The sequence below is a fragment of the Sesamum indicum genome, linkage group LG15 (assembly GCF_000512975.1).
Source record: "Sesamum indicum cultivar Zhongzhi No. 13 linkage group LG15, S_indicum_v1.0, whole genome shotgun sequence".
Taxonomy (NCBI): Eukaryota; Viridiplantae; Streptophyta; class Magnoliopsida; order Lamiales; family Pedaliaceae; genus Sesamum; species Sesamum indicum.
In genome coordinates, this window is record NC_026159.1 from 3,244,821 (window position 1) to 3,272,552 (window position 27,732).

General features: G+C 35.3%; 6 protein-coding genes and 2 non-coding genes across 8 annotated transcripts in view; 4 read left to right on the plus strand and 4 right to left on the minus strand.

The window, feature by feature from the left end:
• The window catches only part of LOC105177680 (serine/threonine-protein kinase SAPK10), a gene marked incomplete in the record, with an annotated part of 7,162 nt that extends 5,856 nt beyond the window's left edge, over positions 1 to 1,306 (plus strand). The window contains 2 exon segments of the mRNA XM_020699294.1: positions 1 to 23; positions 590 to 1,306. Of these exon segments, the coding sequence (XP_020554953.1) occupies positions 1 to 23; positions 590 to 859 (293 nt within the window).
• Positions 2,137 to 2,208, minus strand: TRNAW-CCA. The gene has a single exon. It is a non-coding gene; the product is annotated as a tRNA-Trp (tRNA).
• LOC105177682 (protein TIC 20-I, chloroplastic) lies at positions 2,326 to 4,617 on the plus strand. Its single transcript, XM_011100916.2, has 3 exons — positions 2,326 to 2,448; positions 2,661 to 2,878; positions 3,752 to 4,617. Exons 2-3 carry the CDS (start codon positions 2,689 to 2,691, stop codon positions 4,387 to 4,389), a joined length of 828 nt encoding a protein of 275 aa, XP_011099218.1. The 5' UTR covers positions 2,326 to 2,448; positions 2,661 to 2,688; the 3' UTR covers positions 4,390 to 4,617.
• Positions 5,469 to 5,540, minus strand: TRNAW-CCA. The gene has a single exon. It is a non-coding gene; the product is annotated as a tRNA-Trp (tRNA).
• LOC105177683 (reticulon-like protein B13) lies at positions 5,630 to 6,886 on the minus strand. The gene is made up of 4 exons (XM_011100917.2): positions 6,646 to 6,886; positions 6,387 to 6,573; positions 6,091 to 6,302; positions 5,630 to 5,946 (listed from the first exon to the last, which is right to left on the minus strand). Exons 1-4 carry the CDS (start codon positions 6,707 to 6,709, stop codon positions 5,771 to 5,773), a joined length of 639 nt encoding a protein of 212 aa, XP_011099219.1. The 5' UTR covers positions 6,710 to 6,886; the 3' UTR covers positions 5,630 to 5,770.
• LOC105177684 (L-ascorbate oxidase homolog) lies at positions 12,360 to 15,775 on the plus strand. The gene is made up of 9 exons (XM_011100918.2): positions 12,360 to 12,520; positions 12,800 to 12,983; positions 13,073 to 13,182; positions 13,595 to 13,865; positions 14,089 to 14,185; positions 14,347 to 14,692; positions 14,790 to 15,155; positions 15,245 to 15,323; positions 15,415 to 15,775. The coding sequence occupies exons 2-9, from the start codon at positions 12,840 to 12,842 to the stop codon at positions 15,619 to 15,621; spliced, it is 1,620 nt and encodes a 539-aa protein (XP_011099220.1). The 5' UTR covers positions 12,360 to 12,520; positions 12,800 to 12,839; the 3' UTR covers positions 15,622 to 15,775.
• Positions 19,330 to 22,167, plus strand: LOC105177685 (L-ascorbate oxidase homolog). Its single transcript, XM_011100921.2, has 8 exons — positions 19,330 to 19,554; positions 19,647 to 19,756; positions 20,094 to 20,364; positions 20,452 to 20,551; positions 20,647 to 20,995; positions 21,116 to 21,481; positions 21,595 to 21,676; positions 21,776 to 22,167. The coding sequence occupies exons 1-8, from the start codon at positions 19,420 to 19,422 to the stop codon at positions 21,968 to 21,970; spliced, it is 1,608 nt and encodes a 535-aa protein (XP_011099223.1). The 5' UTR covers positions 19,330 to 19,419; the 3' UTR covers positions 21,971 to 22,167.
• Positions 23,666 to 25,272, minus strand: LOC105177686 (dof zinc finger protein DOF1.1-like). The gene is made up of 2 exons (XM_020699311.1): positions 24,290 to 25,272; positions 23,666 to 24,199 (listed from the first exon to the last, which is right to left on the minus strand). Exons 1-2 carry the CDS (start codon positions 25,032 to 25,034, stop codon positions 23,937 to 23,939), a joined length of 1,008 nt encoding a protein of 335 aa, XP_020554970.1. The 5' UTR covers positions 25,035 to 25,272; the 3' UTR covers positions 23,666 to 23,936.

Here is a 27,732-nt window from a genome sequence, read left to right on the forward strand (position 1 = left end):
TCTTTGTTGCAGACCCTGCACAAGTTAGTGATTTCTGACTTCTTGCTTTATGATTGACCTTTGACTTTCCTGTTTAACTATTAAAACTGATGCTACCATTTCTTGATAATCCTCCTAGCAGTGTTTCGTACTATGAAACTTTGGTGTTGTGAAAAACTAATCGTCGTTGAAAAATGAGTTCAGTCTGTCAAACACTATGATGATTGAGGGTAGTTGTGGTATTATCTAAACTCAATTTAGTTGGTTATTCTTAAAGTGATTTATAAACCTATTGAAATTGTAGTTTGAATAGCATAAAAAGAAGAAAAACAGTCATTACCAAATAATTGCTTCTATTAATTTGATTCTTATTCAAATTGGTAATTTGTGTCTTGAACTAACTTGGGAAACAGTGGCTTGAGTCCGAGTTCCCAAGTCTGTCTTTGGGCTATAGTTATCTATTGAATTTAAATAGAGTAAGAGAATTGACTGTAGTTTCTTGATGTCAATCGGGCAGGCGTCTTACAATCTAGCAATTAGCTTCAGTCATTACAGTGTAAAAGTGAATGTCTTTTTGAAACTTATGCTCTTGTAATATGTACTTTGTCAGCGCATCACAATACCTGAAATTAGGAACCATGTGTGGTTTCTGAAAAACCTCCCTGCTGATCTAATGGATGAGAGGACCATGGGGAACCAGTTTGAAGAGCCGGACCAGCCCATGCAGAGCCTGGAAGTCATCATGCAGATAATCTCGGAAGCCACCATACCTCCAGCTGGTTTGTATAATCTGGACCTGATGGATGATGACATGGAAGACCTAGATTCTGATCCTGACCTTGACGTTGACAGCAGTGGAGAGGTCATTTATGCAATGTGATTACTGTTGAGGTCTGGTGAAATTAACCAGAATCTGCAAAGAATGGAAGAATCATCCTGGCATATGCAGCCTGAAGACCTTCAGGCCGTCTAACAAATGTGTTTTGGAGTCCAGCCATGGTTCAGGGTATCAATCCAGGTTTAGTTATGAGATGAGCAATGTATACATTTTCTGTATCATTTCTGTTGAAGAGAAAAAGCATGGAGTGAATGGATGCAAGAGGAGAATACTAATGGTTATTATGTATCTGCTGGTCATATAACTGTATATTGCATCTGAGCCCCCCGTGGTCACTCCTGTCTGCTTATCTTTTTTTGTATTGGTTCCAGTGCTTTCTGTTGTTTGTTGGGTTCCTATAAACATGTGATATGTACCTATGATGTACTCAGTTTTATGGTTTATCTTGGAGCTTCTATAGACCTTATTTTGTTGTATATGTATAGTCTTGCTGATTTCTGCTTTGTATGTGTGTAATTTTTGTTACATTCAAATTTGAGGTGTTGATTGCCCAAAACCATGTTGGGAAAGAAAACCCGTTTAGCCCCATGCAGATCAAAAAATATGTTGGGAGTGCCAGTGAAATATCCTGCTGGAGTTTGTGGATGATACTTGTGCTCTGTTATGTGTCGTTGCATGTTTGAACAGAAATCTCCAGAGAGCATTACATGAGCCAGTGATGGTGTTCTGCTGACTGGAAATGCTGAGAAGAGCCTGTATGTGCTTGTGACCAGCTCAGGTAGCGGGTTAGAAAATGCAAAGTGCAGTCTCATGATCGATTCGCGTCCCATGCTGGTACATGTTCCAAAGATTCTGATTCCTAGAATTCTCGATGCTTATTTTCTTGAAATGGAGATCTATAAGATGATATCTACGGTGTTTTTTAAAATTGAAGGCTAACAGCATAGAGATCATGTTGTGGATTTATCGTATCTTGGTTTCGGAAAATCTTCTGGAAATCTGATAGCCAAATTTTAAGTGCTCAATTAACAGAAAACAATATCTACGGTGTTAAAGAAGCAAACTGGTAGTTGTGGATTTATTGCAACGCTGTGATGTTGATGGAGAATGACAACAGATTTGTGACGATAACTTACTGTAATATATTGGAATTTTATTCGTATGGATTAGAGTTCATTTATATACTTTGTTAGTTTTCTAAAAAAAATTACAAAGCCTTCAGCAGTTTAAATAAAATCACCTGGATCGATGATAACAACCTGAAACATTGGACTGCTGAAATAAACAAAAAGGATTGGATCCGCATGAATCGTTGGGTTTGAACCCGACGTGAATCGAACACGCAACCTTCTGATCTGGAGTCAGACGCGCTACCATTGCGCCACGGATCCCGGCTGTTAAAAGTCTATTGTAAATTTAAACTGTTTTCAGAGTGATGTTGTTTTTGAGCGGGTCCGGGTAAGTGCTTCTACCCGGAACCCGAGTACGTACACAATTAAAAAAAAAACTATTTAACATAAATATGAATCCCAATCCAGAAACCCCTTTCCATTCAATCCTCAACGGCCAAACCCACCACCACCAGCCGCTACTCACTAGCCCCACTCCGAGGCTTTCTCACTCTCTCAGAGGTACTGCTTACCTTATCCGGATGATGATGATGATCTCATTCACTATTTTATTTAATTTTTTTAATCGATTTGTACCTAGAATTCGGGTTTTAATTTCTGTGATTTATCAAAGATATGCGTATATGGGTATAATGTGTTTTTTCCTGCTCTTGTCGTTTTCTTTACTTTGCTTTCATTCTGTGATGCAAGAGTTATTTTGTTTCTGTATTTAGGGTGGAAGTCTGAAGACAGAGCTGGAGTATGATTCTTAGTGGGTGCTCTTTGAACTCTGGGGTTTTTAATTTGCTCCCCACTAACAGCCAGCCATGTAGATTCAGGTCTCGCAACTCGGCAATTTCAGGCATTCCTCGTTCTCAACAGAAAGTGGTGTCTTTCTGTGGGACAAGTTCCTGGGAACCTCTTCTCAAGATTAAATCTTCTGTATCTTCAGGTATGTTTCTGTCCGTCGAATTGAACTGCCACCTTAGCTTCATGTATGGTACTCGGAATTATGTGCCCTCTTGATGATGATACTTGTTTGTTATACCAGCAACCTTTCCTCCCTGTGGGAGAACTAGTGTGTAAGATGTTATCTCATTCTTTTACCCTGTTGATGGTTTGTTTTGTAGCTGATACTTCTACTTTCCGGTGTAATCAGAACTAATTCTTGATCTTCTAAACCGAGTAGGGCAGACCCCTATGCAGAATTTCCTTTTCCATATATAGGGCTGTAGTTTAGTATACACCAAGTATCATGACGGTTTGATGTTGTAAATTTTGCTCAAATATCCATTCATGTGTTGCATATTACTTGCAACTTTGGTAGCCAGCTGAGAACATAGCAGCGGTGGTTACCGGCAATCATGTTAGCTGATCAAATTTTCCTATTGTGGGTCAAATTGTCACTGTTGTTGTAGTGATTTAGCAAGGTACTTTGATTAGGCCACTTGCATATTTGATCACTTTGGAACTGAATTTTGCCTTTCGGTGTCAACACCTTGCTCTGTCTTGGCACTCCAATTTCCTGTCTCTGAACAATGTTAGTGAAGTGAGCTGTTTCTGGGATCCTAATGATTGTGACTAGTTTGAAAGAAATCTCTCATATGGAATCCTTATGAAGTTAGTTAATCATACAGGATATTTAATGAATATCAGCTTGAATTATGATGACTCACTACAATGCTGTGACCCGTGATTTCTCATAAATATGATATATAGAAATCTTCTTTTAGCTTCCGGTGATTCTACTATGAGCACGTTATTGGGGATTCAAGTGGTTGTTCCAAGTCTTATCTCTGTAACTTCTCATTTTTTGCCATGGCAGGCATTCAGCATTTCCGTCTCTCTGCTGCATCAACATCACTGTTACATGGGGAACAAGGTAGCTTGTTACATATGATTCCCAAGTTACCCAAGCGGCAACGGCTACCATTGCCTCCAAGGGCTTCCAAAGACGTGCCTTATAGTTTTAGATTTCCTGCTATGACGAAGAAGCCAAGATGGTGGTGGAGAACTCTGGCATGCCTCCCGTATCTGATGCCCCTTCATGAGACATGGATGTATGCTCAAACAGCATATCATCTACATCCTTTCTTGGAAGATTTTGAATTTCTGACTTACCGTTTCCTGGGTGCATTAGCGAGACTACCAAGTTGGTCTCTGATGGCATATTTCTTTGTTGCTTACCTTGGAGTAGTGAGGCGGAAAGAATGGCCACATTTCTTTAGATTCCATGTGGTTATGGGAATGCTTCTGGAGATTGCTTTGCAGGTTATTGGAACTGTGAGCCGCTGGATGCCACTTGGTTTATATTGGGGAAAGATCGGGATGCACACTTGGACCACGATTGCATTTGCCTATTTGTTCACAGTTTTGGAGTGTATCAGATGTGCCCTTGCTGGGATGTATGCTGATGTTCCTTTTGTGTCTGATGCGGCTTATATCCAAATACCATATGATTAAGGAGGTCAACTGAAGGGAGTGTAGACTGTAGAGGAAGTTTGCATTTCTTCTTTTGTAGAAATCCTGACCAGTCGTGCCTTTTGATTGGACTATTTACTATCCTGCATGTGTTGCTTGCTTCAGTTCTGAAGGTTCCCACAATGTAGGGATTTTCTTGTTCGTATCACATTCATGATTCACAACTCTCAGTTCACTGCAATTTTCACTTCTGCTCGCTTGTTAGATTCACACTTGTTGTATGCTTTCTTCCCCTGCTAATATTCCGTATCATTACTGTAATGTGCTTGCTGAGCAGGTGATTCTACTACTACTTTGTGTGTTCAATTGCTACACTTGGAAGGTAATGGAATCATACTCGAGGGAAGAAACCTCTGGGTAGTTGTGTTCCCTCTTTGTCATTCTTGCACAAAGTTCAAAATTTCCACTTTAGAAACAGTGAAAGACCGTCTCGCTTCCTGAGGGTCATATTTACCGTGATGCAGGCACAAACACCACGAAGCCGAAGCCTGGTTTATACGGGACCGGTGTATTGTTGCTTTCAGCGCTTTTCCTCTCTCCTCTTCATACAAATTCATTTAACCGGAAAAACAAAAAGCAGCTTTTTTTCTCTCCTCTTCATACAAATTCATTTAACCGAAAAAACAAAAAGCCTCAACGAATCATACGTCAAGATCAGACAATAAATCACACAGGCAGAGACAGCACCAGATTCAGTCATCCCGCTAAACAACTTTCCACCCATGGGCACCCCAAAGACAAATAATGGAGTAAATGAAGTGCTTTTCCTTTACGTTTGGGGTTGCTCCATTGTGGCAGTCCGTAGAAATGAGCAGGTGCCTTGGATGAACAGAACTCATTCAATCGCCCGGGTACTGCAGCTAGTTTTATCGTCTCGGTGTTAGAATAAATTCAGTACTGGATCAATCAATCCTGGACAGTTGGGCACTCGATCAATCTCTGAACCAACAAAAGAATGTTGGTGGATGCAAGTGGGAAAAAGTGAACTGCTCTTGCTAGAAAAAATTGAAAAGAGAGCGGGAGGCGGAAAAAATTATACAGGGCCCGTAATGATGGGGGTTTGAACCCGACGTGAATCGAACACGCAACCTTCTGATCTGGAGTCAGACGCGCTACCATTGCGCCACGGATCCCCTTGCCAAATTTCCTTCTAAATTATATATATTATCTACTAACAGTCCATGTTGAACATGGGAAAGAAAAATTTAGGCACGGTGACTACTCTCTACTAATCCCTTCTTTTATTGATTCTAGATAGATTATCCATCAATATACAAAAATATGTTCAAAATTACAACTTTTGCTAATCTAAGGGGACAAAAAAAGGTAAACACAAGATCCCAAGATATGAGGAGTATGCTACCTACTCCATCTTCTTCTGTTTCTTCCTCCCTCCAATCTTGTTCCTCATCTTCTGTAACTTCTCCTCAACTCCCGCATACGTACTCCCTGATTTCACCCTCATTTTTTCTCCCATCTCTCTTATCCTCTCCTCGTTCTTGAAATAAATTACAGGTATCGTCATTCCTCCCACCACTCCTGCAAAATGCCAGAGCAAGAAAACACACCCGCACCCCATCATTCAGAATTTCACAAGTATGATCAATACAACTACATATATACGGAAAAGGAGAGCGTAGTTAATCAGTTATAGCATTAGCAAGTTGAAGCTGAATGTTTCACCTATGTAGCAAAGCGTAAGAAAATCGAAACGCCTCGCCAGCTCGGCGACTGCATACAAACATGCCACAACTCCCGCAAACACGAACCATTCTCTCTCGGCACTCACGTGGAACATCAGCCGAATCCCTTCCTCCGCACGTTGTCTAAGTGACTTTGCTGTCTCCGTTGCTGTTTCCTCGCTGATCTCTAGTTCTGACAGGTCAGGCGCCTCTCTGCATGCATTCCCACAGAAAACAGATTAAAAAACAACAACTTCTGTGTGTCTCTTTCTGGCGAGGGTGTTTGATTTGATATACTTTTTCAAGAGGCGATGAATGGTGCCCCAGAAAAATAGGCAGAGGAGAAGGGCCATTGCCAGCCAAGAAAGCAGAGTTATGAAGTTGAATTGGTAGACCTCCATTGCTGTCCATGCTGCAGTGGCCGCTGCCAGGATTATAACATTCAGTTGCTTCCTTCTCCACAGAATCACGTCGCTGACTACATCTGTTTGCAAATTCAGAAAAGAGATTATTATACATAAACATCTTCTGTGTGTGTGTGAGAGTGAGAGGATACCTGGGTGGTTGTGGAGCTGAGCTTTTGGTGAAGAGGTTGGAGAGTCCGACGAATGATCAGACATGCTTTAATTCTTGAAAAGTTCGATCGTATCAGAAAATGGGAGAGAGAGACAGGTAGCTTCAGACCAGCTGGAAAGGATATATATGCAGAATAAGAAGAGAGGGACGAGCACAAAGCATTGAAGAATTTACAAAGTGATGATGTTGATCATAAGGCAAAGAGTAAGAGAAGATGATGAGTAGAAGAAAGGTAGAGAAGCAAAAGCTACACGTAACAGTGTGCAAAGAGCGACGTGGAAGACATGCAGCTTCTTTTCTCCCAAATTCTGACTCACCACCCTTCAAAAGAAACACACATACAAATACAAATAGTGCAGTGCAGAGCAGCAGCATTTCCTATTCAAAGTCAGTTGGGCCTTACCCAAAATTCAACTACTGCCCCATCTTCAAACCATTTGTGCACATAATAACTAATAAGCCCAACCCACATCAATACAGGACTTCACCAATTCAAACTTCACATTTATGGTTAATTTTGTAACTTCTTGGTTCATCCTCTTTTCTTTCTTACTAATCATTGTGGCCTCTAATGCATGCGTATTCCAAAAATTATGTAATATTGTGTTGGACATGAACACCACTTGATCGTAATCTTTTTACATTTTTTGTATTAATACGTATTCATACATCATAGATTGTGGCACATCATTTCTTTATACATATATAATGCCAAATGGATGCCATTAATTATAGTGTTCATCCAACAACACATAGTTGAGACGAGTAAATTATGAGCGTAGTGGCCCAGTGGATTAGTGCTCTTGAGAAGTGGGTCATGCACTTTTTAGCAGTGCGTAGTCTAATCAATGCATAATTTGGTCATGTTTAATTTAATGGTGACAATAATTAAGAATTTAGTCTATATAGGTGTGCATTTTTCTATCATTTTGTATTTGTGTGCAGAAAAAATAAATTAAAAAAAAAAAATCATAGTGCCCACATGTTAGGTATGGCTCCAATAAAAGCCAGATACAAGAATCAGATACAGTTAGTATTTTCTCATTAAAATAATTTTCAATAATTATAGTTACCCCCTTAATTATTGGCAATTATTTTGGATTAAACAAAAATTGCTATAGGGCTTTGGAAAAATTACTATTTTGTTTCATCAACTTAATTTGGCTCGGATATCAGTATGCATCTCATATCTACTGTAAATAAAGAGTTTGAGTGCCTATAAATTCTAAAATCATCCTTTTCTGTCAAAACGTATTTTCAACAACAAATATGTGATACTCACGCTAAGTCGAACAACGACTAATACGTTAATTGTATTGCATGCAGCAACATAGCGCCCTATTTGATTTACCTAATTTATCAAAATTTCACTTTTTGTATAATTTGAAAAATATAAGAAGTGAATTTAACCTGATTTTGATAAGGATTTTTAAGAATTCACGGAGTATGATATCATAAGTAGGAATATTTACTTCCGTAATTTTTTTTTTAAATGATAACTCTGTGATTTTTCATAGTATACATACAAATAATATAGTTAATGTTTTTCTACTACAAGTAACTGAGTGATAGTAAATAACTTAGGAAAATATTAAAATAAAAAGTTTGGTAATGTTAAATTTACCGGGAAATTACTACTAAGAAAATAGATATCCCCCTTACAACGAAATACAAGTTCAAAATTCTAACAATCAATATTTAATGTGAAAAAAAAATTCCCCGAATTCATTAATATTTGTCATAATTTCTAGCTATCGGCAAAATATTTATACTGGTTGGAAAATTCTTTTTCGAACTTAATTCGATCGAATCAATCCAATCACATAACAAGTACAAAAACTTACCATATAATTAATTCAAATTTAATCGAATTGGGTCCAAACAAAAACTTGTCAAGAATAGTTTATAACCATGATCATAGTTTTAGCATCAGTTGCTAAAAGAACAGTGAGCACATCACAGTTATGAGACAAGACGTATTGTATGTAAAAAAAAAATATTTTGTATCTATACTTTGTATATACAGTTTAGTGAACATGTTTCTTATGCAGGAAAGTATAAATTATTTATTGGATGTGCATATCTTTTTTATGGAATCATGGGATATGCAATATTTAGTGCTTGAATAGTGGACATTGTTTATTGTATATATTTTGTAGTCGGTGTGATGAGTACTGTTATTGTTAATTAATATTTATCATGATCTTTAGAGTACATTATAATTATTTTTTTTTGAAATTTTTTGCATAATTTTAAATACCTTCTTATTATTTGAGAAAATGACAAATACTCTATGATTTAAATGTATGTGGAACAACAAGCTCATTCCTTTACGTTTTTATCCAAATTTTATGGTGAACTTTCCAAAAAAATTCTTTTGAATTATAAATTATAATTTTATAAAATACTATTATACACTAATACTTTCAATTGATTATTTACTTTACCCACCCTTAGATTGTTTTGTATTTTTTTAAATATTTTATTTTCTTGAAGAAAATTCAGCAAAGGTAAACTGATAATATTTACCTTATCGTCTAAAAACTACGTAATTAATTTTAATTTGAGAGATATTTATAATTTTTTAAATAATAAGTAACTATTCTTAATTATACCAAATCTGAAGCGGAGGATGTCCAATCCAACAATACTAATTGGTAAAGACTGCAACGCTTATTGCATTTTTCAGAAAAGTTATTTAACGGTCCAATTTCTTACTTCCTAAGACGCCAAAAGGTTTATGAGACCAATAAAATTAGGAAGAGCCGAAAACGAAAAAGGGAAAGCAGAGGAAAAAAAAAACAAACATGGAATCAATTTGGGATCTGGTGGATGGGATTAATTGGGGGACGATTATACTGCCCACATATCAAATTTAGTATAATTATACATATCTTTTTTTAGTTTGAAAAATTATATTCAGTATCCTTAATATTTTTTATTTTTTATTAATAAATCGATATTCTATTAGTCAAAATTTGTCAAATTTATTGATATTAACAAACACTTAAAATGGAATTCATATTTACTTATAATTGACTTATTATTTACTTGATATAGATCAAACAAATATTTCCTTACCAGAATATCCTTACAAGAATGAACATATACCTCCTCACACGTATTAATGTTTGAAGTGTATAAGGGTATTTAGTCAAAAGATTTGCTTGACCAATAATAGATTAGTAATAAGTTAATTGAAAGTAAATACAAATTTCCATTGAATTTTTTGACTAATATTAATAATTTTGACGATTTTTGATTAACAGAATGATCTGATTGTTAGAAAAAAAAACAAACATTTAAAGATATTAAAATCCTACGCATGTAGGTGTTAGTTTACTTTTATAGTAGTATGTCTATGTTGTTTGTTTATTTTACTTGAAGTCGTTGACTGACTTAGAAATATAGTTATACTGCATATCGAATTTGTAACAGTTTATTGCTTGCTTTAAAGACACCACCCTGTTAAAAAAAGAAAAAAAAAAAAGAGAGGAGGGCAATATAAAAACAAGAATAATTACATTTACACCCCTCGTCTATTATCTTTTTACACAAACTACCCCCGTCTTTTAAAAATTTTATAAAAACCACCCTGACAGCCTTTAAAATAAAAAAATACCCCTGTTGACTAGGTCAACCTTTGAAATAATTTTTCAAGGATAGAAATATCCTTAGGGATATTTTTATAATTATCAAAAAGTAGGAGTGTCAAAGTAATATTTATGGAGATGAGTAATATCACCCCATATATACTTTTTTATTATTTATACTAATATTTAATTTAAATATAAATTTTTATATTGACTTTTTTTTTTATAGAATCTCTATATAGAATTGCACCTTTTAATAATTAAAGTATTCAATTATTTAATTAATATATAAATTATTCATTAGTAAAATTAAAAGATTATTTATTCTCTATTTTTATTTATAACTAAATTTTACTAAAATAAAAAATTAAAAATAATTTATGTATTTTATATAAATCATATTAGAATGAATAATATAAATAATTTATTTATTAGAAAAATATTAAAACTATTAAATTATTTATTTAATTTATTTAAAATATATTATCCCTTCTGCCCCATCCACACCGCCTAACCCTAACCCTGTTTTGTTAAAATATCTTTTTAATAAATAAATAAATTTATTTTATTAATTCTAATTAGATTTATATAAAATATGTAATTTATTATTAGTTTCATTTTAGTAAAACTTAGTTATAAATAAAAACAGAGGATAAATCTTTTACTTTTAATAATTTATACAAGTGTGATAATTTTTAAATTTAAACCAATAATCAATTAACTAACTTTATTTATATATTAATTAAATAATTTAATATTTTAACTATAAAACTTATAATTTTATCTAGAGATTCAATAAAAAAGTTAATAAAATAATCTAAATTAAAATTAAAAAAAATCAAGTCATATAACTCATTTTCATATATATTACTTTGACATCCTTTCTACCTTTTAATAATTCCAAAAACATCTTAAGGGCATTTCTGTGCTTGAAAAATTATTTTAAAGGTTGACCTAGTCAATAAAGATATTTTAAAATTTTAAAGGCAGCTAGATGTGGTTTTTATAATTTTTGAAAAGGCAAAAATAAATTATGTAAAAAGATAATAAATGGGAGATTGTAAATGTAATTATCCCATTAATTATGGAGCATGTGAAGGCTGATACTCAATTCTATCCCACGTAAATGTTAAAATACTTGTGATCTGAAATAATTGAAGGTGGCTGTGGCTCACCTCCCAACCATTCAAACCCATAATTATGTCTGCAAATGATCACTTTCAATATTTTATTAATTAGATACGGCCCTTAATTTGATTACAGAGCATGTGATTAATTTTAATCAAATATTGATTGATGCTCATGTTAGTAGTTTTGTCAAGTCCTTTGGATACCGCAAATTCTGAAAAAACTCGAACTTAGATATTTAGGCACTCACCATGATCAGATAATCAATCATCCAATTTAGATCGCACAAATAGACTAGATTTATAAATGACTAAAGTACAATTTAGGTTGTCTGTAATTCTTATAGGTTCACTTTGTCCACCTTACAATGTTCTTTCTTGCACATTATGTAAACATATCTAAAAACTTACTTAAACATTATATTTAAAACACAGAAAAGCAAAACTTGATTTCTAGCATGAAGTATACATGGCTTCAGTTTGAAGGAAAGATCAAATTGGCCATCCAAGAAATTGAAAGAAAAAATGGTCAAATAATTATACAGACATAAAACCCTAAAAGAGAAATAGAATGCTGAATGCATCAAAATGTTGGAAAAGAAGCTGACAGAAATCAATAACATATGACCAGCGCCGAGATTTATGACATTTTATTCCCAACTACCCCTTTTTTTTTTCCAATAAAATTAACTTTAATTATTACTACATTGTTCAAGAATATATTACAAAAATAAAATAGAAATATCATAAAATAAATTATACGTTCATGTTGATTGAATTTGAATTCAAAACTTTTTTTTGACTGTGAGGTTTTAAATATAGAAGGAAAAAAAAATAATTATCGTAAAAAACTGATATTAATTATTAGTAATAAAATTCGAAAAAGACCAAGAAAACAATCATAATAACGCGTAGAGGCAATGTGAAAGTTGGTGATATCCAGACAGGGCGCGCGCGAAAGCTTTTTCTTTTCAAGCGCTCTGTCAGTGTTATAGCTTTGTTTATATATACATCCAAAACCCAGTTTGGGAAGTAGCAATAGGCAGCTAACCAGACACTGATTTTGAAGAAAGATTCACTCGTTGCGTTCCATTATTCTTTCCCATTTTGTACTTGTTCAATCGTCTCAAACCTGGTACATTTCCATTTCTGCCACGTGTTTTCCGTGTCTTTGGTTAAATCCCACTTCAGATCTGATGATGTTGTTCTGTAGTCTTGTTGATTTCTTCAACATTTCATGTTCGTGCTGTTTTCAGATTGGTATATGCTCATTGTTATTGTGCAATGCGCATAGCTGCAAGCTCTAATTTTTCTTTTTGTGGTTTAGATTTTAAGATTTCATCATGTTAGTGAAGTTAGATTTCGTGCATTGTACTTAAGAATGTGTGATGTATTTGAAGTGGGATTTCTGCAGATTCAGAGGTTTGGGCGTTCGTTCAATTTAAGTAGTTGAAATGGGAGGAGCAGGTTTGCTGTCTTTTCTTGCAATCTTGGCGTTTTGGAGTGTCTCTGTAGCAAGAGCAGAGGATGCTTACAAGTATTATACGTGGACTGTCACTTATGGAACTAAGTGGGTACTTGGCCCAGAAGATCAGCAGGTTAGCAACGTTTTGAGATTGTCCACTCAACTATGTGTGTGTTTGTGTGTGTAACGGAGTGTTCAGAAATTTGATGGTTAAATTTGCAGATCATACTCATCAATGGTCAATTTCCTGGTCCTACTCTTGAGGCTGTGACCAATGATAACATAATCCTCAACGTCGTGAACAAGTTGGATGAGCCTTTCCTTTTGACATGGTGTGTCACACTCACCTTGTACCATGTTTAATGTTCCTGGCTTTTTTTCTGTTAAGGTTCATGTCCAATCATTTGATCTACATTTTCGCTTGCTTAGTTTGCTAATTTCTTACTGAAGAGCAGCGGTTATCCAATATTTTCAAGAAAAATTTACAACTATATATCCTGTTACATGAGATTCTTGAATGGATCGGTTCCAATCTAGAAGTCCTATCCGTGACTTTTCGGACCATCGTAGGATGTCCCATTATTCTTATATAGGATGTAGGAATTTGGTGTTTTCAGTTCCTATGATGTTTAGATCCTGTGCCTATGCTTTCGAGTATTCATTTCAAGAATCAGTTCTTTATCAGATGGGTTCAGAGTTTAGCCAAGACGTAACTTTACGGGTGATTCATGTTGTATGAACTAGGAATGGGATCAAACAAAGAAAGAATTCTTGGCAAGATGGTGTGTTGGGAACTAATTGTCCAATCCCGCCCAACTCAAATTACACGTACAAATTCCAAACTAAGGATCAAATTGGAAGCTACACATATTTTCCATCGACTAGGATGCACAGAGCTGCTGGAGGTTTTGGAGCCCTTAATATCTATGCTAGATCGGTGATTCCAGTTCCATATGCCAAGCCTGCTGGAGATTTCACCCTACTTATTGGTGATTGGTATCATGGTGGTCACCAGGTTAGAATTTATTGCTATATCTTGATGTCTTCAATTATTGTTCTTTTAACTGACAAAGATAATGTCATATGCAACTCACCCAGAAGTCAATCAAGAACTGCTCACATGTTAGTTTTGATGAGTAAGAAGCAAAGTAAGAAATAAGTTTTTCTGTAATAATTCCACGTTTATTGTTAGTTCAGATCATGCGTGTATGACAATAGTTAGGGTTATGTTGTTGCAGAGATTGCAGAAAATACTGGATTCAGGAAAACCCCTGCCTTTCCCTGATGGATTCCTTATACATAGCCATGATGGACCTACCTTCACTGGTGATCAAGGTTATTTCACAGACTTTAATAGTTTATATTCTGCAAGAATTAATGTTCATAAATGAAAGTATGAAAGCACAACCTCGTACAGAATACGGAATTACTGTTTTTATTTAGTGTTTCTATAGCCAGAGCTGTATATGCTCACTGTATCTTGCTTTCATTTCCAGGGAAAACCTACATGTTCAGGATTTCGAATATTGGCTTGTCCACCTCTTTCAACTTCAGAATTCAGGGTCATAAGTTGAAGCTTGTCGAGGTCGAAGGGTCTCATGTCCTTCAGAACATGTACGATTCTCTTGACGTCCATGTGGGTCAATCTGTGACTGTCCTGGTCACCTTGGATCAGTCTGTAAGAGACTATTACGTAGTTGCATCCACAAGGTTCACAGATACAGTCTATGGTGCCACTGCAGTTGTGCACTATAGTAACTCTGAGATTCCCGTTTCTGCGCCTGCCCCAGATGGTCCAACTACTGAAGTAGAATGGTCTATTGATCAAGCTAGATCGTTCAGGTATATAACCTAGAAGACCTCAACAAACCTGAGAAAACGGCTAGCCCAAAACTTAAATTGCCATTCAGAAGCCTAAATTTACTCGTGTATGTTTCAGGTGGAATCTGACCTCGAATGCAGCAAGGCCTAACCCTCAGGGTTCTTTCCACTATGGGAAAATAAAACCATCGAGGACAATCGTGCTGGCTAATTCAGCACCTATCATCAAAAGGAAGCAACGATATGCCGTCAATGGGGTCTCCCACATCAACTCTCACACTCCTTTGAAGCTCGCCGATTACTTCAACATCTCCGGTGTTTTCCTCCTTAACTCCATCCCGAGTGCTCCATCTGGCAGTGGTGCCAAGCTAACAAAGGCTGTGATGGGAGCTTCTCTCCATGAATTCATCGAAGTAGTCTTTCAAAACAATGAGGACACGTTGCAATCGTGGCATCTCGATGGTTATGATTTCTGGGTTGTCGGGTAGGCTGTCACACATCAACAGAGTTCATTTTTTGCACCTACACAATGAGCTAAGTTTCTAATACTTTTTTCTCTGGGTTATCAAATAGATTCGGATCAGGACAGTGGACACAAGCTAGCAGGAAAACGTACAATCTTGTTGATGCCTTGACCAGACACACCACACAGGTAACTTGTATATAACATTGTATTTGACATTTCCGCCATTAGAATAAAGTCTGGTGAGGTTGATCATAACATTGCTTGAGTTCCCTTGCAGGTATATCCCAAATCTTGGACTGCTATCCTAGTATCATTGGACAACCAGGGTATGTGGAACATGAGGTCTGCAATATGGGGAAGACAATACCTCGGACAGCAATTTTATCTCAGGGTTTACAATCCAACACAGAGTCTAGCCAATGAATACAACATACCGTCTAATGCTCTGCTCTGCGGTAAAGCCGTCGGCCATAGACATCCTTAGTTAGTCTAAAGATTTTATAGAGTGTTTATTCTGTTTTCTGGTCATGAGAGGTTGGCTGCTTTTATACACAGGGAGTGAGATTCTTGACTTCTTCAATTTGTATATCAAACATATAATTTAACAGTTTGGATCAACTTAGACGCTCTTTGTAGCACCACTTGCTCTGAATTTCATGTGTTATTGATTCAAACCATGTGTCTTGATGCTGATAAAAATGGGTTGTGGCCCCAAAGAGGCTTAGACCACTTTGAAATCAGTCCATTTTTATGAGCATCATGTCTAATGCACTAAGTTGATGCACTCATGCACATATTGAATGAATTTCAGTCAGTGTAGTTAGATAAAAGCAGATTAGTTGCATTTTATCTTCTTGTGAAAAATATTAATGGCACAAAGCCTTCCTAAAAGACATGTGCTTTACAAACAAGCTCTCACTACCTCTGCATTATATTTAGGGTAAATTACAACGACCTGTCCTAACGTTTGGCATAATTACAAATGTTCCCTCATTGGTTAAAAAATTATCAATACTCCCCTTGTTTAATGATTGTGTAATTGTTAGCTTAATCCGTTAGGTTTTAATTCATTTTTTTGGTGAATTAACCAAAATTTTATTGTGGATTAAGAATTATAATTTTATTTATTTTTTTAATTTTTTATGTATTAAGTGGATTTTTTTTTGTAATTTTAAAATTGTTCCATCCACCCAATCCGATTTTTCTATAAATTTTTAATTTTTTAAAAAAATAGAAAATACAGTAAGGACAGAGTTGAAAATTTTGTAATTTTATCCAAAATTTACATAATCCATGAAACAACATAGGGGTATTTGTATCTTTTTAAATAACAAGAGGGTATTCGTAATTATACCAAATCTCAAGAGAGGTAATTGTAATTTACCATTATATTTTCACAGGAACAGGATTATTGTATTTAAGCCGTAAAAAATGGGTTTTATCCATTCATAGGCCCAAACAGTGCATCACATCCGAGGCCCAACTCCAATGACTGTGCCATCATCTTGATAATTGGACTGCGTTAGCCCAAAACAAATTGGAGTGAGAAGACATTAGGCCCAAAAGTATGTCCTAGCTATCTACTAGACTAAGTAAGATGTTCTTCTTTCTCATAAAAACAAATAATAATAATAATAACAATAAAAAACATAAATATCTTTGTTGTTGCACTTAATGTCACGTGATGTGCACATGGGGGTAACTTCACGTGGATCTCAAAATACTTTGGAGTTTGGACCAAGTGCCATATCATGAACAAACTCTAGTACAGTACAAAAAGGAAGTAAAATAACAATTAAAGGAGAAAGACGATTTTAATGGGAAACGTATAAGCGAAACTGAAAGTACGCTTTATGGTTCCCAAGTCGATTTCCAAACTTGCTGCGTGCTACCCCCTCTAAAACATCTCATCTCCAATCCATCCAAAGCATACTCATCTAACCGGAAAAATTACAATTTACTTCCTACAATCTATCCTCTTTACAATTTCAATCCAATTAATTTACTACTTACCAGATTTTAATTTCACAAATCACAAAAGTTTGCAATTTAGTCTCAATCATAAATTTCTTTAAACATTTGATGGAAGATTACATGTTCTCTCTCCATTAAATCAATTGTTAGTTACCTAACGGAATACGTGCAAATTTGATGAGTGTTAAAACAGTGGGACAATCACAACGAGGTAAGTTGTCGGGCATAAATTACAATTTCTCATCGTCTAACTATTAAAGTTTAATTTTTATAACTTTACAAATTTAAGCTTTTGGACTCCAATTTAACTGTAAAAAATATGTTAAATCTTAATTATATTTCAATTTATAATATAGTTTATTGTTTCTAGAAAAAGAAAAAAAAAAAAAGTTATGACTCTATGAAACTTTCTATCTTTTATCGAAGTAATATTTTCCTTGTCTCAAAGTGTCATGAGTGCCATTCTCGTACATTGAGGGTATAGTTGTTATTTAACAACCTCAATATCAAGTTAACCTAGTGGCTCTATATTTTAGCTTAATTGGCTCAAATATTGGAACTCATATATTATTCAATTTATTGCAATATCAATAATGCTATCATTATAAAACAAAACTCTCAAAATATAAATAATTTGAGGAGTTGGTAAGTACTAATTATAAAAAATAATTCTTGCTCGATACATTTGATCTTCTAAATTCTACTCCCACGGGCAGAAATTCTTTAACCTATTTTTTGCCAATTTAGATTCGTATGCACTTAAGTTTATGACTTGATATGATCATATAAAGTGAAAAGATTCTATAATTTGCATGAAAATAAAAATTCAAGAAAGCGCCATGAACTAATTCTATGTGCGTCGCGTCTAACTATATGAGGCGATTATGAATATATTTAACCCACATTGAATTTAATTAAATTTAAAACTAATTAAAAAATAAATTTAATACTTATTATATAATTAATTTAATTTTGATTTCAATTTTCAATGCGAATAATTATAGCTATAAACCTACTAAGGAGAAACAATTAATCTCCTCACGGGAAGGTGACTAGTTGACCCCATTAATTAGGTTACTAGCTATTCCTTTCTTTCTTTATATTTTTCTTTCTGTGGTGGTAATAATAATGATAAAAAAATAAAACTTTAGGTTATGATATGATTTGTGGAAAATGGGGATTAGTGAATGAAATTATATAGTACACTTAGAGTTGATATATCCTCACATTGTCTTCCATGTGAAAACACTTTTACTGCACCACACCCCCATTTATCATCTCCATTATTAATTAATTATTTTCGACAAAACTGATAATTATTTAACCCTATAATTAATGATGATCCGTCCTTGGCTGCGTCCTTCTCGCTTTCTCACAATTCTCCATCACCACCACCGACGAATCTCACTCCTTAGAGTGCGAATTCTCCAACCCAACCATACATCAGTCCTGTCATTACATATCAATGAAGCAAACCATATCTTAATTTGAAGCAACCACATAATTACAATAATTTATATAATTTCAGCGTATTGCAAGTAATTAATATATTTCGTATAAAATGAAATAAATATTTAAATTTAAATGGAGTTCGGACGGTTTACTTCATATCCATACATCAATCTTAATCATTATGGTCGACGCTGATCGATACCAAAATCTTAATTCATTTGCCACTTATTAATTTCTCAAGGAAAATTCATTAATTCAGCAAATTCGATTATTGTAATTGCATTCTACGAAATAAGTGATCACTTTAGATAGAAGTATTAATCGCTTCGACATGATTGATATTTTTATAGAATTAACGCGACAATTTTGTCTGCAAGGCAACGTATAAACTAACCAATCAACTTGAAGTTTCGAGGCGGGAACTTCTATACTCAATGCCAACCACATTTGCTATTTGTTTCACCAAACGAAAGAAATCCCATAATGTTAGAATAATCAAGATTCAGACTAAAATAAACTAATTACTTTAAGTTGAAGACATGAAACTTACAAGAAATCGAGTCAAATAGATTTTAGTAGATGTTAGAATTGACGAAAGCATTAATGAGCAAGAAGTACGGCGCAAATGAGCTCTAGATTTCTTCTCGAAATCCGAGTGGCACACCATGTTAGCATGCAGTTCGATCCTCTACGTTGTTGGTTTCTGGGCGGGTCACTTTGTTATATAAGCTTCTGCCTTGCACCTGTCATTTGGTCATTGCTCACTTCTTATTTCCTCCTCCATCTTTACAGTATTGTTTTTCGTTCTTGCTTTTTAATTTTTTTCGGATATTCGGAGGAAACTTCATTGGTTAAAATGAGACAGGCCATTGTCCTGGGAATTTTGGCCTGTTTGAGTCTGGTTTCGTATGTCAGGGCTGAAGACCCCTATGTATATCTCAATTGGGTAGTCGAATATGGGGAAATTTCACCTCTTGACGTTAAACAAAGGGTAAATTTTGCTCCTATTACTGTACAGAACCGTAATTTTGATGTACTTGATTATATGACTTCTAACATTAGTGTTTCTTGTGAACTTTACAGGGAATTCTCATTAACGGACAATTTCCAGGCCCCACTGTTAATGTTGTCACCAATGACAATGTTATTGTTAATCTTGAGAACAAATTGGACGAACCTCTTCTCCTCACATGGTGGGTTCACCTTTCTTCTTCTTTATGTAAATTTTGCTATAAATTACACTGACAATATACCTTAAATTTGAGTTTATACAGTATTGCCTGAAATCTTATTTATTTTATAAATTCCTCCTAAACCCAAGTCGGCAAGACATTATAATGTCATTAAATTAAAAATATAACTACGAGTGATGTCAATGCAATTGTTTAGAAGGATTTTTTTTAATTATTATATTTGAAGTTCGGCATATTTATATATAATTATTCCATATTAATGTATGTACAAAATTGAGCACGTGAAAGTTGAATTAAGATATCATGACTAATTCTCTTGCATGGTAAATTACACTAGGAACGGAGTGAAACAAAGGAAGACTTCATGGCAAGATGGTGTGCTCGGAACGAACTGTCCGATTCCTCCAAACTCAAATTGGACATACAAGATGCAAATGAAGGATCAAATCGGGACCTTCACCTACTTCCCGTCCACGCTAATGCACAGAGCCGCCGGCGGGTTCGGAGGATTCAATATCTTGGCCAGGTCCGTGATTCCAGTTCCGTACCCCAAGCCATACGAGGAATTCACAGTCCTTGTCAGCGACTGGTGGAAGAAAGATCACAAGGTTAATGACATTTAAACGCTTCATTGCATATTTTCCAGCAGTTTGATAGTTAGGGTTCTCAATCTAATATTAGGACATGGCTTGCAGGAATTGCAACAAATCCTGGATTCAGGGAACCCTTTCCCACTTCCTGACGGCATCCTCATAAACGGGAAACCTCGTTTGACTTCCTTCAATGTCGTGCCAGGTATAATACATAGTGTTCTATATATATAGACTTTTAATGTATTACACAATATCCTTCATGGTTCGGGAGAAAACTAAATGCTGGTGAAATTCCAGGGCAAACCTATTTGTTCAGAGTGTCGAATGTAGGAATGACAACGTCGATAAACTTCAGGATTCAGGGACACACACTACGCCTGGTGGAGTGCGAAGGGTCGCATACGATGCAGGAAATGTACGAGTCACTGGACATTCACGTCGGACAGTCCAGCTCCTTCTTGGTGACCGTACACAGCCATAATCCTAAAGACTATTTCATCGTCGCCTCCACTCGTTTCACCAAACCTATTCTGACCGCGACCGCAGTCCTTCACTATCAGGGCTCTAACAGTCCAGCCTCAGGGCCACTACCCGTTGCACCAACTTACCATGTTCACTGGTCCATGAAGCAAGCCAGAACTGTCAGGTATTTAACACTAGCTTCTTGGCCAAACCTGACATGATAGACAAGAATCTTCTGAGTCGGCCTGTCAACTCAGAAGAGCCAGATACTAATACACTTGTTTGCACTTTTGCATATATACAGATGGAATTTGACGGCAAATGCAGCCAGGCCTAACCCACAGGGCTCATTCCACTACGGAACCATACAAGTCGTGCGGACAATAGTGTTAGAAAACTCTGCTGCTAAAATTAACGGAAAGCTGAGATACGCAGTTAATAAGGTGTCTTACATAAATCCGGACACCCCATTGAAGCTTGCTGACTATTTCAACATCCCTGATGTCTTCACCTTAAACTCAATCAAGGACAGCCCTCCAGCAGGCCCTGCAGCTCTTGGAACCTCAGTAGTTGGAACCACTCTACACGATTTCGTCGAAATCGTGTTCCAGAATAGTGAATCCACCATCCAGTCTTGGCATCTAGATGGCTACGATTTCTGGACTGTAGGGTAAGGCCACCACGTGTTTTAATAAGCCTAAATGTAGCAAAAGAAGCCTTAGATTTTGTCTGAAATATTCATTTGCCTAATTATAATCAAATAAATTGTAAACATATATACAGGTTTGGTAGTGGCAAGTGGAATACTACATTGAGGAGACGCTTCTACAATTACAATGATGCCCCGACCAGATACACAGTCCAGGTAATATCATAAGTGGGCACTTTTGGGACTAACAAGATTTGGACCTCAACTCGAACTTGTTCATTAACGTTCTTGAAAATTCTCGGTATTCTTACACAGGTGTATCCTTATTCTTGGAGCGCGATTTTGGTGTCACTGGACAATAAGGGAATGTGGAATTTAAGGTCTGCGATTTGGCCAAGACGATACCTGGGACAAGAACTGTATGTTAGAGTGTGGAACGACGAACGTAGCCTGTTTACTGAATACGACATCCCGCCAAATGCATTGCTCTGTGGCAAGGTCAAGCATTAGTACTAATTGGAGTGATGGATGGTTGAATGTTACATTTTCTGTTTTCTGCTAAATCTTTTATCTTATGTTTCTTTTATATCAGTTACGAGGGTGTGACTGTCTGGAAAAAAAAAAAGAACAAAAAGAAAGACAAAAAAGAAATGGAGAATTAAATCGTGTTGTATGGGAACATTGAAGGAGGAAAAAGGGATAAAGAAGTTGATATTGTCATTTTAGTTTTAGCTATGATTTGTATTCTGTAGTCATCTGTCAAATTGATTGATGGCTATAATTAAACAGTTTCATTTTCAAATTCATAGTCGTCGCGATCTTTTCAATGGAAAGAAGCCATGCATGTATAATTGAAAGATCAGACCAGTGAACAAATTGTACGGTAATTCTTTCAGTTCAATACACTACCAAATATATACATATATATTCTCCATAATATAAATGGCTATATTAAAATTTTTATTGTAAATACATATTTTCTATTATAATAAACAAAATAATATAAAAATTTAAATGCTATGTTCGAAATATTTTTTAATTATGACTAATTCGCCCTCGCCTACAGAAACAATAACTAATACCAGTTGTGCACTCGAAATTAACTAGTATTCTATCTTTTCACTTTTAATTATGGTAATTAATTATAATGAGAAATCATATATATATTTTTTTCGCAGTAATATGACTCGTTGAAATTAATTTACATTGGACTTGAGCAATATTTGTGATTACATAAATTAGTAAGAACGAGTAATTAGAAACAACTTGGAAATTCTCACCTATCTGTCTAATGTTAAATTAATAAAGTCGACCTTGGGCTCATGAATTGGGTCTCAAAATCAGATCAAACACGCTATATTTATAGATAGTGATCTTCAACCAAACTGGCCCGATCTTATAAAACTTGATTTATCGAACTTACGGGAAATCGAATCTCTGGTCATGACTAATACAGCAAATCTCTGCGGCCCCAGTTTTCGACGGGCTTAATATTTCTCTCAAAGCCCATGGTCTCCAACAGACCTCTATATTAGCCCAGTTTTTCCTTTTTAACATCCGTAAAAAATCAATTAAAAATATCGAATTTGTCCATACATATAGAAAATTCTGATAGTAAGTATGGTATAATAATTGTCCATTTTTGTCTCTATAAACACGAATTCATAGTTATACTGGATAGAATCAGGGTGACAAGGTGTTTAACTAAAGTCGTGCTTCCATGTTTGTGTGTAAGTTGTGTCAGAGAATATATAATACTTATATATCTAAATCAGAATGGTGTAGCTAGGTAGCTAGGTAGTACTTTTGGGTTGCAGGTGCATGGAATGGAATCCTTCCAACTGTGAGAATCAAATTGCAGATTTCAGGAAACTCTTCCCCAAAGGCTGCTTCAACTCTTGTTATCAGCATTTTCTCACAACATCAGATATATATAAAACAAACAAGTTAAGAATCTGCATTAGCTGTCTGCTCACCAGCACGCTCATCACCTTACAACGTATCCACAACTACTGCAATCTTCAGTAAATCAACAAGATTTCTAACATTATAATAATCGTACTTGTTGTCTAAGAATTATACAAACTCAAGATATTGTCCGTATCTTCTTTGTGTGATGTGAATCTTCTCGTATATCAAGAAAATACTTATATATATATATATAGGCATATATACTGTGCTGCACTGCTGATGATGAAGGCATAATTAAGGGGGAAAAGATAATAATTTAAAAACCTAATCCTTCCACACAATTCCAGTACACTGAAAGAGAACACACAGTTAAGCCCACTGAGTTAAAAGAGACAAAGTAAAAGCTACAGTCATGTTCATATACCACACCCCAGATGACCATCACATGGAAGTAAAAGTAGAGAAACATCAAACCCTAGTTTTGATAATTTCTGAACTGATTAAACTATAAGAGAAAATTGAAGTTTTTTAATGTTACTTATTAGATAATAATTAAGAGTCTCGATTAAGGGTAAGCACCATTGGTTGTGGGCAAATCTGTGGGCCAAGAAATTGTAGGATTCCAGAACCCGAATTCACCTGGTGCTGCAACTGGAGCTGATTCAAGAATGGCAGAAGCAGTTGAAGAAGCTGCAGAAGCCACATTTCCAAGAATTACTTGTGCATTTTCAGGGTAACAACTGGTTGATGACGATGATCTGAGCCTTTGATACAGTTCTTGAAGCCCGTTATTCTGGACTTCACCATGTATGATACTGGCTTGGGCGGGTTGAGTTTCTGTATAAGGAATTTGACTGCCCCATGGAGGGTAAGTGGATCGGGGCAAGTGGGTCCAAGCTCATGACCCGACCCGGGCGGGTTGAGTTTGGTTTCTGTATAAGGAATTTGACTGCCCCATGGAGGGTAAGTGGATCGGGGCAAGTGGGTCCAAGCTCATGACCCGAGGATTCAGCCCGCCGCTGGAAATGGATGATTCTTGGCTCAAGTGGGATGATCCAAACAGCGCGTTTTCCTCCTTCACGGAGATGGAATTTGGCAGATGAGTAGGGTTAGGGCTTTGGTTTGCTCTGAGTAAGGAAAGAAAATGGGAATTTTGAGAGGAGGCCCACAGTATGGGGTTTGCGGAGAGGGCCTCAGCATGGTCGAAACCGCTGAAAAGGCCTGATTTCCCCAGCTCCTGTGAGACTGTCTTCAACTTTCCGGCAGAGCTCGACTTGCCGACTGCCGTGGTTATGGTGGTGTTCTTGTTTTTCCGGCATCCGCCGCCAATGGGGACGTTTCTCAAGGCTCCACCCTTAGTCCAGTAGCGTCGGCAAGTCTTGCAGAAATGGCGAGGCTGAGTGAGGTTGTAGTTGTTGTAGTAGCAAAACTTGGTGTTTGAAGAATCACAGCGAGGGCACCTCAAGTTCTCCGAGGCGGCGGCTGCGGCGGCGGCAGCCGTGGTGCCAACACTAGTAGAAGAAGAAGAGGGTGAAGGAGAAGAAGAGGGCAGTGAATGAGAAGGGGAACCATCAAGAATTCCCCCACAAACCGGGGTAGAGAGTTTAGATCTTTCCCCTCCAATGATGCTAACATTACTCCCCCCCAACAGCTCTTGAATCATCTTTTCCCTCTCGCAATTCAAGAACAGATGAAGAAAAGATGGATACTTAGTCTTTTTGGCACTGGAAAAGGCAAAGAAAGTAGGTTTTGTTTGTGTATGTGATGTATGTAAAACAAGAAGAGTTGCTTGGCTTTGTTTCTTGATCAGTTGAATGGGTTTCTCGCCAAAATTATATGGGGTAGAGGAGCAGCAGAAGATCTAAAGCCAGGCAAAGTTTAATATAGGATGAAAACAATAAAGGGACAACCCACTTTGTCTATTCTCCATAATAAATGCTTTTAAATTTGGATTTTTGTTGTTTTTTTCTTTTTTCTTTTTTGGTGGGAGATAGAAAGGGACAATATATCCAGATTATATTTTTATTTTAAATCTTATTACATCTTTATTTTATTTAAGGTATACATGCACTCTATGTATAAATTTTTTTAAATTAAAATGTATAATGTAATCTTTCTTTACCTAGTGTATATATATTAAATTGATTAAAATGATGCACTTGAATTTGAAATAAAAAATCAAATCGTCAATATTTTCTATTTTATTTATCTGTTTGAATTATTTGTAACATAAAATTACATTTCTAATCATGTAACTACCAATTTTTAGCACTTTTGATCCAATAACTTACTCTATTTATACATTTAGCTATTGTTTACAAATTTAGTCCTTAACATTTCATTTTTTGTCCTTTTTGGACAAATTTAAATTTATTAACAATTTTAGTTCTAACAAACTATTAGTTACGGACCCAAAATGATATCTACTCCAGTATCGAAGAGAACAAAAATTATTAATACATGACTAAATTTGTCCAAAGAGGACCAAAATTAAGTTGTTAACATGTTTGGGAATTCATTAAAAAAACTAAATATATAAATAGAATAAATTACAAAAATTAAGTTGTTAACGACCTAAAATTACAAGATTAAAAGTGCATATTTCCTATTTATAAATAGTGTATGTGGGACAATCTGCGGGGCGCTACCCTCAGAAGGAATAATATTTCTTGTTGACATACACAAACAGCTCTTTAGCACCTTTTCTCAATTAAAAATTTTAATTCAATATCTAAATGTATTTTTGGGTCTTTATTGAACAACCAACTCATGATTTAGATATTTAAATAATTAATTAAAGAATAAAGACATGTAGTATTTTAACTATATATTTTTATATACATTCTGATGTGTCCCACATGAGGATATATATTGATTCTATTAATTTCTTGCTGAGGTTAAGTGGATGTTTTTCCCACCTACTAGATCGCAGTGCGATTTCAAACGAAATCCTTTATGTGTAAGAATTTGTAGTTTTCTAATTACCGGGCAGAGGATGTATCACGCAATGAAATAGAGTTTAAAATAGAACACAAGTGTCCCATGAATTGTAAATATTTTGTCTGATTATATGAACTTACTACCAAAATGTCATACAATGTTGAGATACTGTTATTGATGAGTCATAGGAATCAAACCCACGTATGAAAACACACAACTTTCATGTTCACTCAAACAGTTCTCACCAACAAACCGAAAATTAAATTATGTCATTGAATTGTCCTAATCCAATTCTTTCTTCCGAGACGTCAAATCACGTAGAATTTTCCAGGTCGAGATTGGTCAGTCTACTTCTTTACATACAACTGATCTACAACACGTGCCACACACTATTACACGTCTAATTATGTTACTATATATGTATTAATTATTAAGAGGGAATAAAGCGACTGTTGTTCCAATCCCAAAAATTTGAAATCTCAGACCACAGTGCAATTTTGAGGTGGTCTCAATAAATTAAGATTTTGAATGCAGTTGGAAGAAGAGCTGGGGAATCTATAATCATTACAACAATCAATATTCGGACAAGAATAATCTTGATTAATTAGGGTGTGTGTGGGGTGGTTTTGTTCAATTCGTGTAGGAATGTAATGATTACAAGTTCAAGAAGAGCGGCTTATGGCGTGGAATTACGTGTAAAGGCATTCCCACCCCACCCCATTCCCTTCCTAGAAAATTTTAATTTAAATCAAATTTATTAAATTTTAATTAATTAATAATATATCGAGTACAGTATTTTAGCGATGTAATTCATACATAATTTTATAAAATAATTAATTAATTTGATATATATTATATAATTAATATATCGAGTATAGTATCTTGACGATGTTTGTCTACGTTATTATATAATAAATATATATTATACTTACTTTATAATTAATTTGATTGAGTAAAATTTAATTTTGTCATAATCCCCCACTCCCCATCCCCTATCCAATTACTGAAAATTGCAGTGGCCCGAAAGTTATGGCTTCAATTTGGCTGTCAAAACCCTAATATATTAATAATGATGAACACACGACCACGAGCGCATCATTATTACCAATCATAAGTATTTGCAACTGTTTTGCAACACGAGGGGGTCTGATTTCTTGCTTGCTAATTATTCAACACTGTTAATGTTGTTGTTTTTGTGGAACTTTTGTTTGTGCTTGAATCAATCTCTTCCGTATGTCCATGCAATCGTGTTAATCAATGACCAAATTTTGACTATATCATTTAAATTAATTGGTTTGAATTTTTTTTGATTATTTAATATTTTATACATGTAATATTGAATACGCCGATGTATGCTTAAATACGCGTTAAATAAATATATACAAAATTAAATAAATTCATAATACAAACCTTAATAGAAA

Excerpts from the sequence above, each read along its gene's own strand:
- LOC105177682 (XM_011100916.2), top strand. The coding sequence starts at position 2,689 with ATGATTCTTAGTGGGTGCTCTTTGAACTCTGGGGTTTTTAATTTGCTC. Across the intron at positions 2,879-3,751 it reads TAAATCTTCTGTATCTTCAG|GCATTCAGCATTTCCGTCTC; the intron begins GTATGTTTCTGT and ends TTGCCATGGCAG.
- LOC105177683 (XM_011100917.2), bottom strand. The coding sequence starts at position 6,709 with ATGTCTGATCATTCGTCGGACTCTCCAACCTCTTCACCAAAAGCTCAG. Across the intron at positions 6,303-6,386 it reads ATTCATCGCCTCTTGAAAAA|AGAGGCGCCTGACCTGTCAG; the intron begins GTATATCAAATC and ends GAATGCATGCAG. Across the intron at positions 5,947-6,090 it reads TCTTACGCTTTGCTACATAG|GAGTGGTGGGAGGAATGACG; the intron begins GTGAAACATTCA and ends GGCATTTTGCAG.
- LOC105177684 (XM_011100918.2), top strand. The coding sequence starts at position 12,840 with ATGGGAGGAGCAGGTTTGCTGTCTTTTCTTGCAATCTTGGCGTTTTGG. Across the intron at positions 13,183-13,594 it reads GAGCCTTTCCTTTTGACATG|GAATGGGATCAAACAAAGAA; the intron begins GTGTGTCACACT and ends TGTATGAACTAG. Across the intron at positions 14,186-14,346 it reads TACCTTCACTGGTGATCAAG|GGAAAACCTACATGTTCAGG; the intron begins GTTATTTCACAG and ends TTTCATTTCCAG.
- LOC105177685 (XM_011100921.2), top strand. The coding sequence starts at position 19,420 with ATGAGACAGGCCATTGTCCTGGGAATTTTGGCCTGTTTGAGTCTGGTT. Across the intron at positions 19,555-19,646 it reads CTCTTGACGTTAAACAAAGG|GGAATTCTCATTAACGGACA; the intron begins GTAAATTTTGCT and ends TGAACTTTACAG. Across the intron at positions 21,482-21,594 it reads TACGATTTCTGGACTGTAGG|GTTTGGTAGTGGCAAGTGGA; the intron begins GTAAGGCCACCA and ends ACATATATACAG.
- LOC105177686 (XM_020699311.1), bottom strand. The coding sequence starts at position 25,034 with ATGATTCAAGAGCTGTTGGGGGGGAGTAATGTTAGCATCATTGGAGGG. Across the intron at positions 24,200-24,289 it reads ATACAGAAACCAAACTCAAC|CCGCCCAAGCCAGTATCATA; the intron begins CCGCCCGGGTCG and ends CAGAAACTCAAC.